We start from the raw sequence: 13,050 nt of genomic DNA, 5'->3' as shown, positions 1-13,050 counted from the left end.
GAAAACAACGCTTATAACGACCTTTTCACTCCGCTCGCTTTCGAAGAGAATAGACTCCCCGCCTTATTTTTACTAATGACGGAAATCACTTCTATGGTACAATCTAACAAACCTCTCAAAGATCGTTTTTGAAAAAAAAACGATGTGTTTGAAATCATCCGTATTTTAAATTTCAAACAAATTTAAACAGACTAAAAAGCCCGCGCCATGTTGTGTGACGTGACAACTCAAAAAACTCAAGTAACTTCAATAGTCCGGCAACTGGCAGTTACTCGTAAAAATACAAAACTGTCAAACTTTATTTCCCACGTGAAATGCTAAGGAGGACGATCAAATATTGTTTCATGCCTTGCTGCACAAATAACTCCACAAAAACTCCGCAGAAAGCTTTTTGGTTGTTCCGGATGGAGATTTTCGGCAGTGGATCGCCATCGTCCGACGGAATCCAGTTTCTTTGGAGTCAGGTTTAAATTGTGAAGATCATTCCAATGTGAGTTAAGATTTTTCAAACTTGTAACTCCAATCTTAATTGGTAATATACGATTTTTTGTGTATTATTAAGTTACAAGAGAAGAGATACCGCAGAATATTCAAAGTGTCCAAGGTTCGAGTCCCGCTCAGTGCAAATCCATTTTTTCGCGGTCTGTGAATCTTTCATAAACGTACGTTTTATCGCCGCCCCAGTAAAAATGTCAGAATTTGCTATATAGCTTGTTACCATTACTCCCGAAACGTAAAGTAAATTGAAGGATTGTCCATTCACTCATCATTTTCCCACTTTCTTGTTAAAAATTGATTGATTACTTGAAAGGTAACAAGTAAGGGGTTTAAAGTCAATTACTAAAACTATAGTAAAGTATATAAAAGTGCTAACTTTATTTGAACAGATACCGGTGTGAAGGGTATTTTGGATCCTAGGCAGGGTATAGTAGCAGTCTCGTGATCTTTTTCAGATATTTCGGTTGAGTCGGTTTTGAGAATGGGTCCGTGAAAGAAATGACCATTTTTAAGCCCTCACCCTCTCTTCTTTTGAATTAAATGGCAACGCTGAAGCAATGAAAGCTGCTAATCGAGACTTTTCATTTGATACCCTACATGACTAAATTTAGTGGGAAAAAATGAACACCCCTTTTTGCATGTAGGAAGATCCCTCCGAAGGTCCGCAAAGAACGATGCAACTCGCATGCGTGGGCGTCCACAGTTCCCATCTTCCCAGCAAATTTGGTGTCAATCGGTACAACTGTTTCTGAGAACGTGTGACAGACAGACAGTAAACGGATTTTGATAATGTTTTGTTTTACACAAAAATGGAAACAATATTTCCCAGGAGCAATTATTCAAACAAAAGACGAATTGAATGAATTTATCGTTAATGACAAATTTTCTAATGGAAAATATAAAAACTATCATGAAGCAATCCATGAACAGTCTTTTGAAATACAAGGATTCCAAGTGGAGTCAATACTTGCTCATTTTCACTTCAGTCATGCCGAAGTCACTAATGAAAACTGCGGCATGAAGGCAAACCTTCGCAACTTACTGACCCTCTCAAACTGCGTCACGTCACCCTGCGTACGGAGATTCGCTGTTGTATTCATTTCCTTGTTTCAGAAAAAGTCACAACTCGTCAAGTCTGGAAACAAAACTTCGCGTTCCAGTCTCGGATGAAGAAACCAAAACCAAAAATACCATGCTTCGGGTGTCTTTGGTGTCTGTCTGGTTTGAGATCTCCAGGCCTAACTTTTGCTCTTCATGACACCTACTATTTTTTTCTGGCATCTTTTTATTGCACTTGTAGCTCCTCCTTTCTTCTGCGCTGCGAGCGTCTCGTAACGTTTAAGGCAGTTTTTCCGACATTCCTCAATCTCTCTAATTTCCGTCGAAAATTGGGATGTCATCTTCAAAAAGCACTGCGCCGAGGCATAGAGGCATCACATGCCGCATTTTTCCGCGACCTGTGGAACTTTCTCTTGTGCGCTTCTATAGACGCGAGAATGTCTGCAGCAGTATTCGTCTTCTTGCGTTCGTTTCCCAGCCATTACTTTGAATTTGTAGCTGCTTGCATCGAATGATAGTTTCTCCAGCAATGGCGTGAATTCCTTGTATTGTTCAGATACAATAGTTTCATCGATATTGCTTTCGAATATACTCTGGGATAGTAGGTCGCTCGACAATAATTCAGATAGTTCTGAACACAGGGCATTTACTGTATCCTGGAAAGCGGACGCTGTTGCTACTCTTGGTTTCCATGCAGAACACGTATTTGGGCTTCCCACTACAGTACTTTGCAAAATGGCTTTGTTCTTCACATTTACGACACAGATTGGATCTGTCTTTCGCTATGTAGTGAAACTGTCAGTCTTAAAACATTTATACACTAGACTCTGTTCTCCTATCCGGCAGACCACCCATCCAATACATATTTTACCTGTTGCCTTTTCCGCTGCTTCAATAAGAACACTTATCGACGCTATCTGTGTGACACCGTACGTCTTGCCATGCCAACGCTGTTGATCTCAGATCTCAGACTTCGTGGTATATTCATCCAAGTCCTTGCACTCAATCACCGCCGAATCCTTGTTCATTTTGAACGTGGCAGCATTACTTAGTGCCACTTCGATTTGATTCCGTATTTCTTCACCTTCATCTTCACCCATTTCAAACTCCTGCAGCATGTTCAATCAAGGAGGTGTCTGCTTGTACTTTAAGCAAAATGAGCGTAACTCGTCTGGCCACAACTTTCTACTTCAGTCCAAATAGAGTCGGTTAGTAGCCTTTTCCAGAAGCCGAACTGGGTTTTCGTCCCCAGCTTTCTAGATTGCGCCGACATAGGTTTATCTGTTATGGCGTTCATTGGCGATGTTGCATCGTTTCATCGGAATCTCTTTGTCACTTATTGCGCATTTCTGAGGTGCCGTCATCTCCTTGAAAGACTTCTGTAAATCCCTACCGATACCTGTGAAAGTGGGGTGCGAAACTTTTTTCACATCAAATAAAAGGTATCAATAGGTACTCATCGAAACTGATCTAATTTTCGATAAGAGCTGAAATATAGGGGAGTGAGGATTCAAAAGATGTTTCCCAAAATGGAAGCAAGTTTCGTTCTCAGAACTTATCCAATCGAAAAAAAAATAATGATACACCTAGCTAAAATCTATGTATGTTCTTCAATTAGGAGTGTTTTTACAGCACCAAACCTGAAGCGTCCAGTTTCCCTACTTGTTTTTTCCTCAAATAGATGAATATGTTTTTCAAGGAAAGCTTGAAGTGTATATCGTTGAGTAGAGCTGTAATAAACCGTATGCGCTCGTTATCAGCTAACAGAGAAATTTATGTCTTGACTAGATATCAGATACCAGTCGACTCAGATATGGATGAGTACCTGAGCCAAACAACAAGAACAAACCTTTCAGTTTGGAGAGATTGGTGGAGCGTCACATTCGGGGAAAGGCACTTATGTTAGGTCTCACCCACTTAGTGAAAACCAACATGCTTACCAACGTGGAAAGTCCTGAGAGTCTGCTCTTCATTCTTTGGTCACAAAGATGGAGGATGTAACTTTGAATGGTGAGTACGCGATGGGGGTGTTCGTGGACATTGAAGGGGCTTTTGACTGTGCGCCTTTTCAAAAACTTTGTGATGCCGCCAGAGCGCATGGTGTCGATGATGCTTTAACTAAATGGATTCATGCTATGCTAAACCAGAGACTGCTGTGCGCTGAGGTGGGTGACGATCGCTATCTGACTACAGAAGCAACGAAGGGTTACACCCAAAGAACTGTGCTTTCGCCACTTCTATGGAGTATGCTAATCGACTCACTGCTATGCGAACTGCAAAATTTGCCAATACACGCTCAAACTTATGCTGATGACGTGGCTGCGCTTGCTGTTGATCGGGATCTTGGAACGGTGTGTGGGAATATACAACGTGCGTTGATTTAATAGACAGCTGGTGCCTCAGACATGGTTTGTCAGTTAATCCAAATAAAACCACAATGGTTTTATTCACAAAAAGGAGAAAACTAGATGGACTTTGCCTCCCTGAGATGAGGGGTACTACCCTTCAGCTCTCCGAAGAAGTGAAATATCTAGGAGTCACCCTAGATAAAAAACTTCTTTGGAACAAACATGTAAAGGCAAAGATGAAACGAGCTCTCACAGCTTATGGGCTGTGCAGACGCACCTTTGACTCGACATGGGAACTCAGGCCTCATGTGGTAATGTGGATATACGTTGCCATCATTAGGCCGATGTTCGTATATGCATCCGTAGTGTGGTGGGTTAAGGTGAGACGAAAAGGTTTTCACCGTAAACTAGCCGCACTGTAAAGAACTGTGTGTCTGGTATCACTGGTGCCATGAGCATGACATCCGGCGCAGCTCTGAATGCACTACTCAATTTGCAGCCCCTGGATATATTTATTCAAAGCACTGCAATGAGAGCAGCACATAGACTAATTCGATTAGATCTATGTGGAAACAACGAATGTGGAGGCACAGACAATTGGAAGAGTTACTGGGAGAACTGAATCCAGTTCTTACAATGCCTTCCGATTCTCGTGTCCCTATACATCTGTTTGGTAGAAGGTATGAAGCTACCCTGAAGCGTAGAGAGGACTGGAAAGACCCAGAGGAATGCGTGGCAGGATATACGGAAGTCTTCTACACCGATGGCTCAAAAACAGAAGAGGGTTCTGGAGCCGGAGTCTACCTCTCGAATAAAAACGAGAAGTGGGTTTTTCCTTTGGGACAATATGCCACGGTTTTTCAAGCCGAAGTGTATGCGATCCTAAGGGCGGCTAACTGGGTGATTGACGAGCGGTTGAAGGGCAGGCGCATCGCAATCTGCAGTGACAGCCAAGCTGCATTGAGGGCATTGAGTAGTGCTTTGATCACCTCGAAAATCGTTCAGGAATGCAGAAACCGTTTCAACTCTATTTCTAGATTCAATGTGGTGGAACTACTCTGGGTACCTGGTCATTGTGGCGTAGAGGAAATGAAATCTCATATGCTTTAGCGAAAGAGGGGTCAATCTCCCCTATGCCGGGACCGGAGCCAACAATTAAGAGTATCAGTCGCATTGGCTTAGTCTGTTTTCAAAAACTGGGAACAAGCTTCCCATAATGACAGGTGGCAGAGCCTAAATGCTGCTCGATACACCAAACTTTTCCTGCCGGAACCTGCAAAGTTTATCCTGTCGAAAAATAGGAGGACTTACAGGTGTATTGTGGGCATTCTAACAGGCCATAATTCACTAGCTGAGCATATGTTCAGAATAGGAATTACTCAAGATGATACGTGTCCCTCCTGTAATTAGGAAGCGGAATCCACGGAGCATTTCCTATGTGAATGCCCCGCCTATGGACGCATCAGGCATCAGATCTTTGGTGCCGATGTTCTCTAATTGCGATGGATAGCATCACATCCACTAACGTAAATCCTGCGATACGTTAACGAATCCGGAATATTCCGTTAGACGGGGGTGGCGAGTACAATGAGCCAACACGGCCGGAGTGCTCAGAAGCTGTAGCTTCTCCCCCACCATACACACACAGACACACACACGCTGTAAGCAGTTGTTTTTTGTTTCGTTTTATTTAAATGATACGAAATCGACAGCGGAAAACCAGCAAGGACCTCTTTATTGAAAAGGACGGGAAGTGGAAATGGTCTTGGGCGTATACAGTGTGAAATGTGCTGTTAAGCTAAAGAATGTGAATCATGGGATGTAATCAAGATATGTGAAAACGTAGTGAGGAGAATGAGTAATATGCGCCTAATTACTCAATTAGGATGGCTTTCCCAGAAGAGCAAGAAGAGAAACTAAAAACTTCCTAATTATATGCTCTAAAATGTATTATGGTGTACCAGTAAAAGATTGCTGACGAGTTGCATATGAAATGGCAATGATAAACAAAATACCATATCCTCCATCATGGGGAAAGAAGAAAGTAGCAGGCATTGACTGGTTTTATAATTGTTTAAAAATTCAGCCCAAACTCTCCCAAAGAACCCCTGAGACTTGCAGCTTGTTTCGCGCTACTTCTTTCACTAAAGAGAATGTTGATCTGTTCTTCAATAATTTGAAAATGTACGAACAGTATCTAGAATTCGGTGATTGGACAAGGGTTTCAATTTAGATGAAACGGCAGACCAACTGTCAAAAAATCCCAACGAATAGTGGCTGAAAAGGACGTCAAGCAAGTGTGCAAATTCGCAGGTGGAAAAAGGCACTAACGTTTCCACAGCATCTAACCGCACTACTCCTCCGGTTATGATTTTTCCACGTGTTCATTTTAAAGGGCATAAGACTGAAGGAGAATTTCCAGGGACAGCCACCCCTACCAGTTGAATACCATTAGAACAATTTGCTGAAGTCGAGAACCCTACTCTATTAATTTTTAACAACATAGAAAACCATTTGTCCCCATCAGCTATACAAGGGAAATGGCGTTTCAGTTTTGAATTTACCTCCCCATTCATCTAAGAAAATGCAACCTCTGGATGTTGCTATTTTTGAGCCTTCTAAGAATTATTCAGGGGAACACACCTCATCAGAAAAGCATGGCGCCTTCCAATATAATTTCAATTTTCAAAAAAGATGGATACATCCATTTGATCGACATGGTTTCGCCAAAGCAGACTTCTTATGCAATTATGACCGCCTGCTGACACTGTGGATGAACAACCATCCAAGACACATGGGTATACTGTGCCAAATGAGTGGTTCCCTCCCAGAAGGAAAAGAAGGAGCAGTTTCAAATCATGCAGAAATTGGTGCCCTTGATCTAGAAGCTGGTACAAGGCAAACTTTCCTCTCTCCTGAAGACTTTCCAGTTTAGCAAAAACAGGAGAACGATCGAAAGTCGAGGAAGAAAAGCAAGAGTATAATAGCTACGGGCACTCCACAAATGAAGCCCATTGCAGGAAAGAAGAAGCCGGTTCCACTTTCCAAGAAGAAGGCAACCAAAAGGAAGTTGTTTGGACCAAAGAACAACAAGTCGGGAAAGCAGAAACTGGACTCTTCAGGTATGGACATTTTTATGTATTTCTTTTATGAAGACATTTGAATGTGCGTTTGTCCTGTTAGTACGCAGCACATAATATAAGCACATATTATATTTAGAAAAATAGCCGCGTGATATTGACATTCAAAGTCTTGAATTTGCAAAGAAGCGACCATTTTGACCTATTATTACTATGTTAGTAATAGTGTGATTTTCACGAAGCTTAATAGGATCATGCTCATGGCACTAGGATGAACTTAAACGGGGTTGTGCAGCCAATTACTAAAAATTATAGTAATATACTATTATTAACTTTATTTGAGCAGATATCGGTGTTTCGGAGCCTAGGTACCATATAGTGGCAGTCTCCGGATTCTTTTCAGAGTTTACGCTTGGGTAGTTTCTGAGAATGGACCCGTTAAAGGAATGATTACTTTCAACCCCCTGCACTCCCCACCTTTCCAGCAAATATCAAAACTAATACCGTCTCCGAGAAAAATGCGTGTGACTGACAGACGACCAGACAGATAGACAGGCGTCTTGACCAGTCCAACAAACGGAACTAAGACTTCAGAAGTGGGAAAACATATGTCCAAAGTAGAAATGTCGGCTAACGAAGCGAAACCGAAGGAAAATAAAAACGGTGGTTGGACTAAGTTCGTAAACAAAAAAGCGAACAAGAAACCAAAGGTGCGAATTCGCCCAGAGACAATTGTAATCTCCGGCAAATACTGAAAAAGGTGTAATCTGACCCCAACCTAAAAGACCTAGGTGGAAATGTCAGCAAAATCCGGAAAAAATCCAGCATGGGGAAAACTGACGGTTTTCGTAACCAAGCTATAAGCTCACTTGGGTAGAATGCCGCGGTACGTTCCCAAAAACATGAGAAGGAAGAGATCTGCACTGCATTGAAACAACAATTCAAGCTAAGAAGAAAAGTCAGCGCAGAAGTTATTGGCCACAGGCAATGTTCGGATTGGATGGCTTGTTTGCCGCCAAAGGGAACAGATCTCTCTAAAGAAGTGCTTCAAATTCCTAATGTTTGGACACTTCGTCAAAGCACACACTAGCGGCATCGATCGATCCGATCCAGCATATTACCAGAAGTGATAAATGCCCGGAATTTAGGAAGGTGTTAACTGCAGTGAAAAAATGAGGATAATACCATAGAGTGGGCAGCAAAGAGACTTGCGCAAGGAGGCGGTGCTTATTAGAAGCATAGTTGGATGTAATCGTATCGTATCATCACTTCCAAGCCCGCTACCGAATAGTTGGAAGTGATGATAGACGGAAAATTCAATTTTAGACAGCACATAGAGCATACTTGCGAAAAAAACATCTACCACGAATATGATTCTGGCAAAGATGATGCCTAGCGGAGGGCCGCGGCATACCTGCAGGCTGCTCATAGCGACGGTGGTGAGTTCTATCTTCATGTTTTAGGTAATGCACATAAACAGAGTGAGGTCTACAGAAAAACAGCCTTAAAGGTGTGTTCTGCCTTCAGGTCCCTCTCAGATGATGCAACCTTCGTCATTTCGGGAATGATGCCGATTGACATCCTGGCAACTGAGATGATGAGCATATATAATACCAGGTCCATCTCTCCTTTATCGCAAGTGAGAAAAGCTGAAAGGGAGAGATCGATAAACACATGGCAACGGCGATGGGATTAGTTAGAAAAAGGTCGTTGGACTTATAGGTTGATCTCTCCATCGGGGAGTAGCTGGAGAGAAAGCATGGAGACATCAATTATAATCTCACCCAGTTTCTCACCGGCTATAAAGGATACCGTCAATACTTACAGGTTTAAATTCAATACAATACAGGTTTGAATTGGAACTGCGACGGGGTCCCAAAAGACCCGGCGCAAGAATTTTCCCAATGTCCTCGGTTCGTGGAAGAAAGAAGGAACCTAAAGGAAACTCTAGGTGAAGTGCTATCACCAGAAAATATTGTCCAGAGAATGGAAGCTTGCCAGGAGGGCTGGGATGCGATCAATTCCATGATCGAAATAATCCAGGATAAACTGCGAAAAACAGACGAAGTCAGGAAGACGCGGTTGCGAACTCCGCGGGTAGACCGAAGGAAACCTAGCTAAAGTAATTTAACTCCGCCCGGTGATGTAATACCTAAAGGTGGTTCCACGGGGTAGGAGGCAGTTGGGGGTGGTTTTAGTGGGTAAGAATCCCACACTCTGGCGTGCCCAGGCCAGAATTTCCACCTCCTTAAAAAAAACAGACAGGAAACCGAAACCGAAAATCTGCACAAACAAGGGAAGTTTATTCGTCAAAGGATGACGATGAATTTGTTCAATATGTAGAAACGGAGGACGATGTGGACACGGATAAGGATTTGTTTGCTGTTGACCCTGATGACTTTGCAGAATTATTTTGTCTTACCGTTTTAGATGATTATGAGCCTATTTCAGCTTACAAAAACTGTTCCGTTCGAAACGTATCACCATAGGGTCAAAGCTCTTACTGTACAAGATCTTGCCAGTCCTCATGTATTCTTCGGAGACTTGGGTTCTTAGCAAGAAGAATTGCGAACTCTTGGCCGCGTTTGGGAGAAGAATCCCCCGAAGAATGTTTGCCCCCTTCATGAGGATGGACGATTCCGTAGCTTACATAACGAAATCTATTAGCGATACCATGACCGTCAGGTTGTGGATAAAATCCGGCGCAATAGGTTACGGTGGGCGGATCAGTTAATAATGAGGATAATTCAGCCCGGAAAGTCTATAAGGGCAATATCTATGGTAGAAGAAGAAGACGAGGCAGACCCTGCCTAAGATGGAGCGATGGCGTGGGTCAGGACGCCAGGCAGCTTTTGTGGATATCGAATCGGTGGACCTCGGCGCAAAAATGGGATGTCTGCAGTTCCTTATTAAGTCAGGCCTAGACCGGATACCGGTTGTTGCGCCGTTGATGATGATGATGATGATGATGTCTTTCTTGAATTTAAAACTAAAAACCAACCCAAAATCAATGTTGGTCGAATCACTAAGATGAAAGATGCTGAGGGAAACTACGAGATCAAATTCCTACGATACCGAGAATGTAACACTTTCGTGGAGCCTGTATGCTCTTAGAAAATTCGTCTGCAGATCAGGGTACTCCAAGACAAAGTTTAATTTCATTTGGGATCAATTTCAGCAATTTTAACATTGGCTAAATGTAAAATGATTTCATGTTTGTGTCTCAACAGGACCAGTTGAATTTATTTTTTTATTCCAGATGCCTTTTCTTATGACTTTAAGTTAATTAATTGGAGAAATAATGTTTTTTCACTAATTATGGTGATTTTTTCAGTCATTTGAAGATACCCCTTGCGCTGTTTTATTCTACGCCGGGCATGGGGCACATGGAACACATGATGTAGAAAATAATGGTTGACGCATTTCTTATATAGACTAGGTAGACATTAGAAGATAACAGGTAAAAAAAGTTGTAAAAAAGTGCTACGAGTAAAACCAACATTTGTGTTTCATTGTGCCTCAGCCTCCCCTGTTTTCAGAAAAGAAAGTGTACACCCACCCTTTCGTATGTATCGAAAACCCCTCTTGAGCTCAACATAAAATCACGCATCTAAACAGTTTTAAAGACCATTTCAGTGAATTAGGCGTGGAAGATGGAGAAGCAGGCATTGAGTCGATTTTCATAAGATTTTGAATTATACAAAATCTGAAAAATGTTACATCAAATTCATGATTTATCTATATATACCACTATAAAGTCCAAGGACATTTATCATGAACACTAATCAGCAACTTTCGGGCTATCCTTGCTCACCAAAGTCCTGCAATTTAACGCCTATGAATTGACATAAAAGCTGTAAAACTTGCCTACATTTCCGCAGGGAACTGGGATTTTCCCTTTTAAAAATTACAATCCCATTACAATGCAACCAATTACAAACAACCAAATCACTCAATTGCAAAAAGCTTCCTTTCATTACACCTCTTGGAAAGGTAAGGTAAGAAGAGTCTTCAGGATCCACATATAAAAAAGTTAGGAAACGAAAAAATAATAGCGTCGTTTGTCTCGCGAAAAAACTAGGACTTGTGAGCAAGAAAGCTCAGCTGCTCAGTTGAAGCAGATGATTAAAATGCAATCGCTACAAACAAGAAAGTAATTCTTCTCCCATGATTCCTATACTCACCCAAAAAAAAACCTGAACCCCTTGACGGCGCGATGGTTGAGAAGGGAGAGCGTCAATCTTCCAATCTCGCTGCTCTGGATTCGAATCCCAATCGACATAGGTGTCTGTGTTCGCCTTGTGAACTCACCACTTGCATAGCGTTAAGTGTTGACGATAGTGAAACTGAAGCACAATCTGTGTGGATGCCCCTATACTCCACCAAGGAGTGAACAGGAAACACTAACTATCGGCCCGCACGCAATACCCCCGTCTCTAATCAACCACCACCCTTTTCCTAACCTTCCCGTCTTTGTGGAATGCTGCAGGCCCTATTAAAATGATTAATTACACAATGATTAAGAAACTCAAGTGATTCAGATTATAACTTTAATTTATTAAGATATAACAATACCTTACAAGCTTTATAGAAAATAATATTTCAATCTTAACAATATCCATTAAAATTTAAATACTTTAACCTAATCAAGCCATTATAATAGCCAACAGCTACTATACAAGCATTAGCAGCATTCGGGCATAGCGCAAGACAACTAACTCGAGTCAAAGGCCGCAGAGCAAATGGTGGTGATCGCTCTGCCGCCTGCGCTTCACTTTTGTTTTGTCGCGCGCACTGAAAAGCAAAAATATTATAAACAAAATCCAAACTTCTGCAAATATTTAACTCACCGCCATTGGTCCGCCAAACATCAATCCATACTCGTCCTTGCATTTATCATCAAAAGAGTCCAGACATTTTATAGTTTCCTGATCCAAAGGACCTTTTACTTTCTTAGGATTGGTACTCGGAATTGCCTTTCCATCTAATCGAATAATATCCGAGAAAAATATAAATTTCCTTGGATACGCATTATTCCATATATTCTCCGTAGAAATCGACTTATATCTCTGTATGATGATATCACCATTCTCGCAGCCACCAATGAATGCATTGTAGTATGGTGAAAACTCCAATGAGGTGTATCCAGACGAACTATGCATTTCATGCTTTGTTCTAAAAGTAACATTATGCAGGCTACGTGTAAAAACGTAAGTAGCATCTACGGGAAAAATAGGCATAATTTTAAAAGAAGTGAACTATGATACATTGCAATGACTATGCACACCTTCTATATAATCATCGTCCAACGACATCACTGGGTTTTCTGTATAAATAGGCCACACCGCGCTGGATAAGGTGCTCTTTTGAAATCCGTCCTGTACCACTTGTATTGGGTTGCTCATGTCTTCCAGATCGTAAATTCGATAATCTCTTATTCGGTTTGTAACGACCAACCATCGGGGATCTCCGGACATATAATGCATAGCGAGACCTGAGGAAGTGGAAATTAAAAGATATGTGAGGCATTGAAAGACGAACACAAAAATCTATGCCAACCGGGATTCGAACTCCAAGCTACGAAATGCGCCGTCGCTCGTCTAAACGAGGTTAATCGCCTGGCCATGTGAGCAAGTCCACCAAAGCCAGATTGACTACAATAGCAACAATGGAATCAAGAAAACAAAGCAACTCGAGAACAATAAATAAGAACTACCCTCAGCGACCATATCGACCTACAAATTGGTTGCGGTACTGTTTCAACGGGACTAGGAAGAACAAAAAGAGGCGGCGGGAAAAATAGAGGCAACTCTTACTATCAACAGAGAATCTTGCAAATCATGACAACCTCTCAAAATGAGCTTAAGTACTTTAGAAACGCAAATACTTCTAGTAACGGTGAAGATGATGAGGTAAGCGATTACTAGATATATGTGTGATGGCACCAAAGGCCGGCGCCGCTCAGCGCTCTCAATGCAAGCAAACGTTGATCCTGGACAAAGCCATCACTTACCAGCCAGTTATGAACTAGCAGTCTCGACAATCGGTTGCCCTTGCGCTGCACT

General features: G+C 41.9%; 1 protein-coding gene across 3 annotated transcripts in view; it reads right to left on the bottom strand.

Moving 5' to 3' along the window:
• Positions 1 to 11,521: 11,521 nt before the first annotated feature.
• The window catches only part of LOC119648066, a 47,775-nt gene continuing 46,246 nt past the window's right edge, over positions 11,522 to 13,050 (bottom strand). For all 3 annotated transcript variants that reach the window (XM_038049538.1, XM_038049539.1, XM_038049540.1), the window contains 3 exons: positions 12,273 to 12,479; positions 11,836 to 12,206; positions 11,522 to 11,779 (listed from right to left, as the gene is read on the bottom strand). In XM_038049538.1, coding sequence (XP_037905466.1) covers positions 11,594 to 11,779; positions 11,836 to 12,206; positions 12,273 to 12,479 — 764 coding nt within the window. In that variant the 3' untranslated portion in view covers positions 11,522 to 11,593. The remainder of the gene's footprint in view (positions 11,780 to 11,835; positions 12,207 to 12,272; positions 12,480 to 13,050) is intronic.

Source organism: Hermetia illucens, chromosome 2, assembly GCF_905115235.1.
Source record: "Hermetia illucens chromosome 2, iHerIll2.2.curated.20191125, whole genome shotgun sequence".
NCBI classification, from domain to species: domain Eukaryota; kingdom Metazoa; phylum Arthropoda; class Insecta; order Diptera; family Stratiomyidae; genus Hermetia; species Hermetia illucens.
This window is presented reverse-complemented; position numbering and strand designations above follow the sequence as displayed.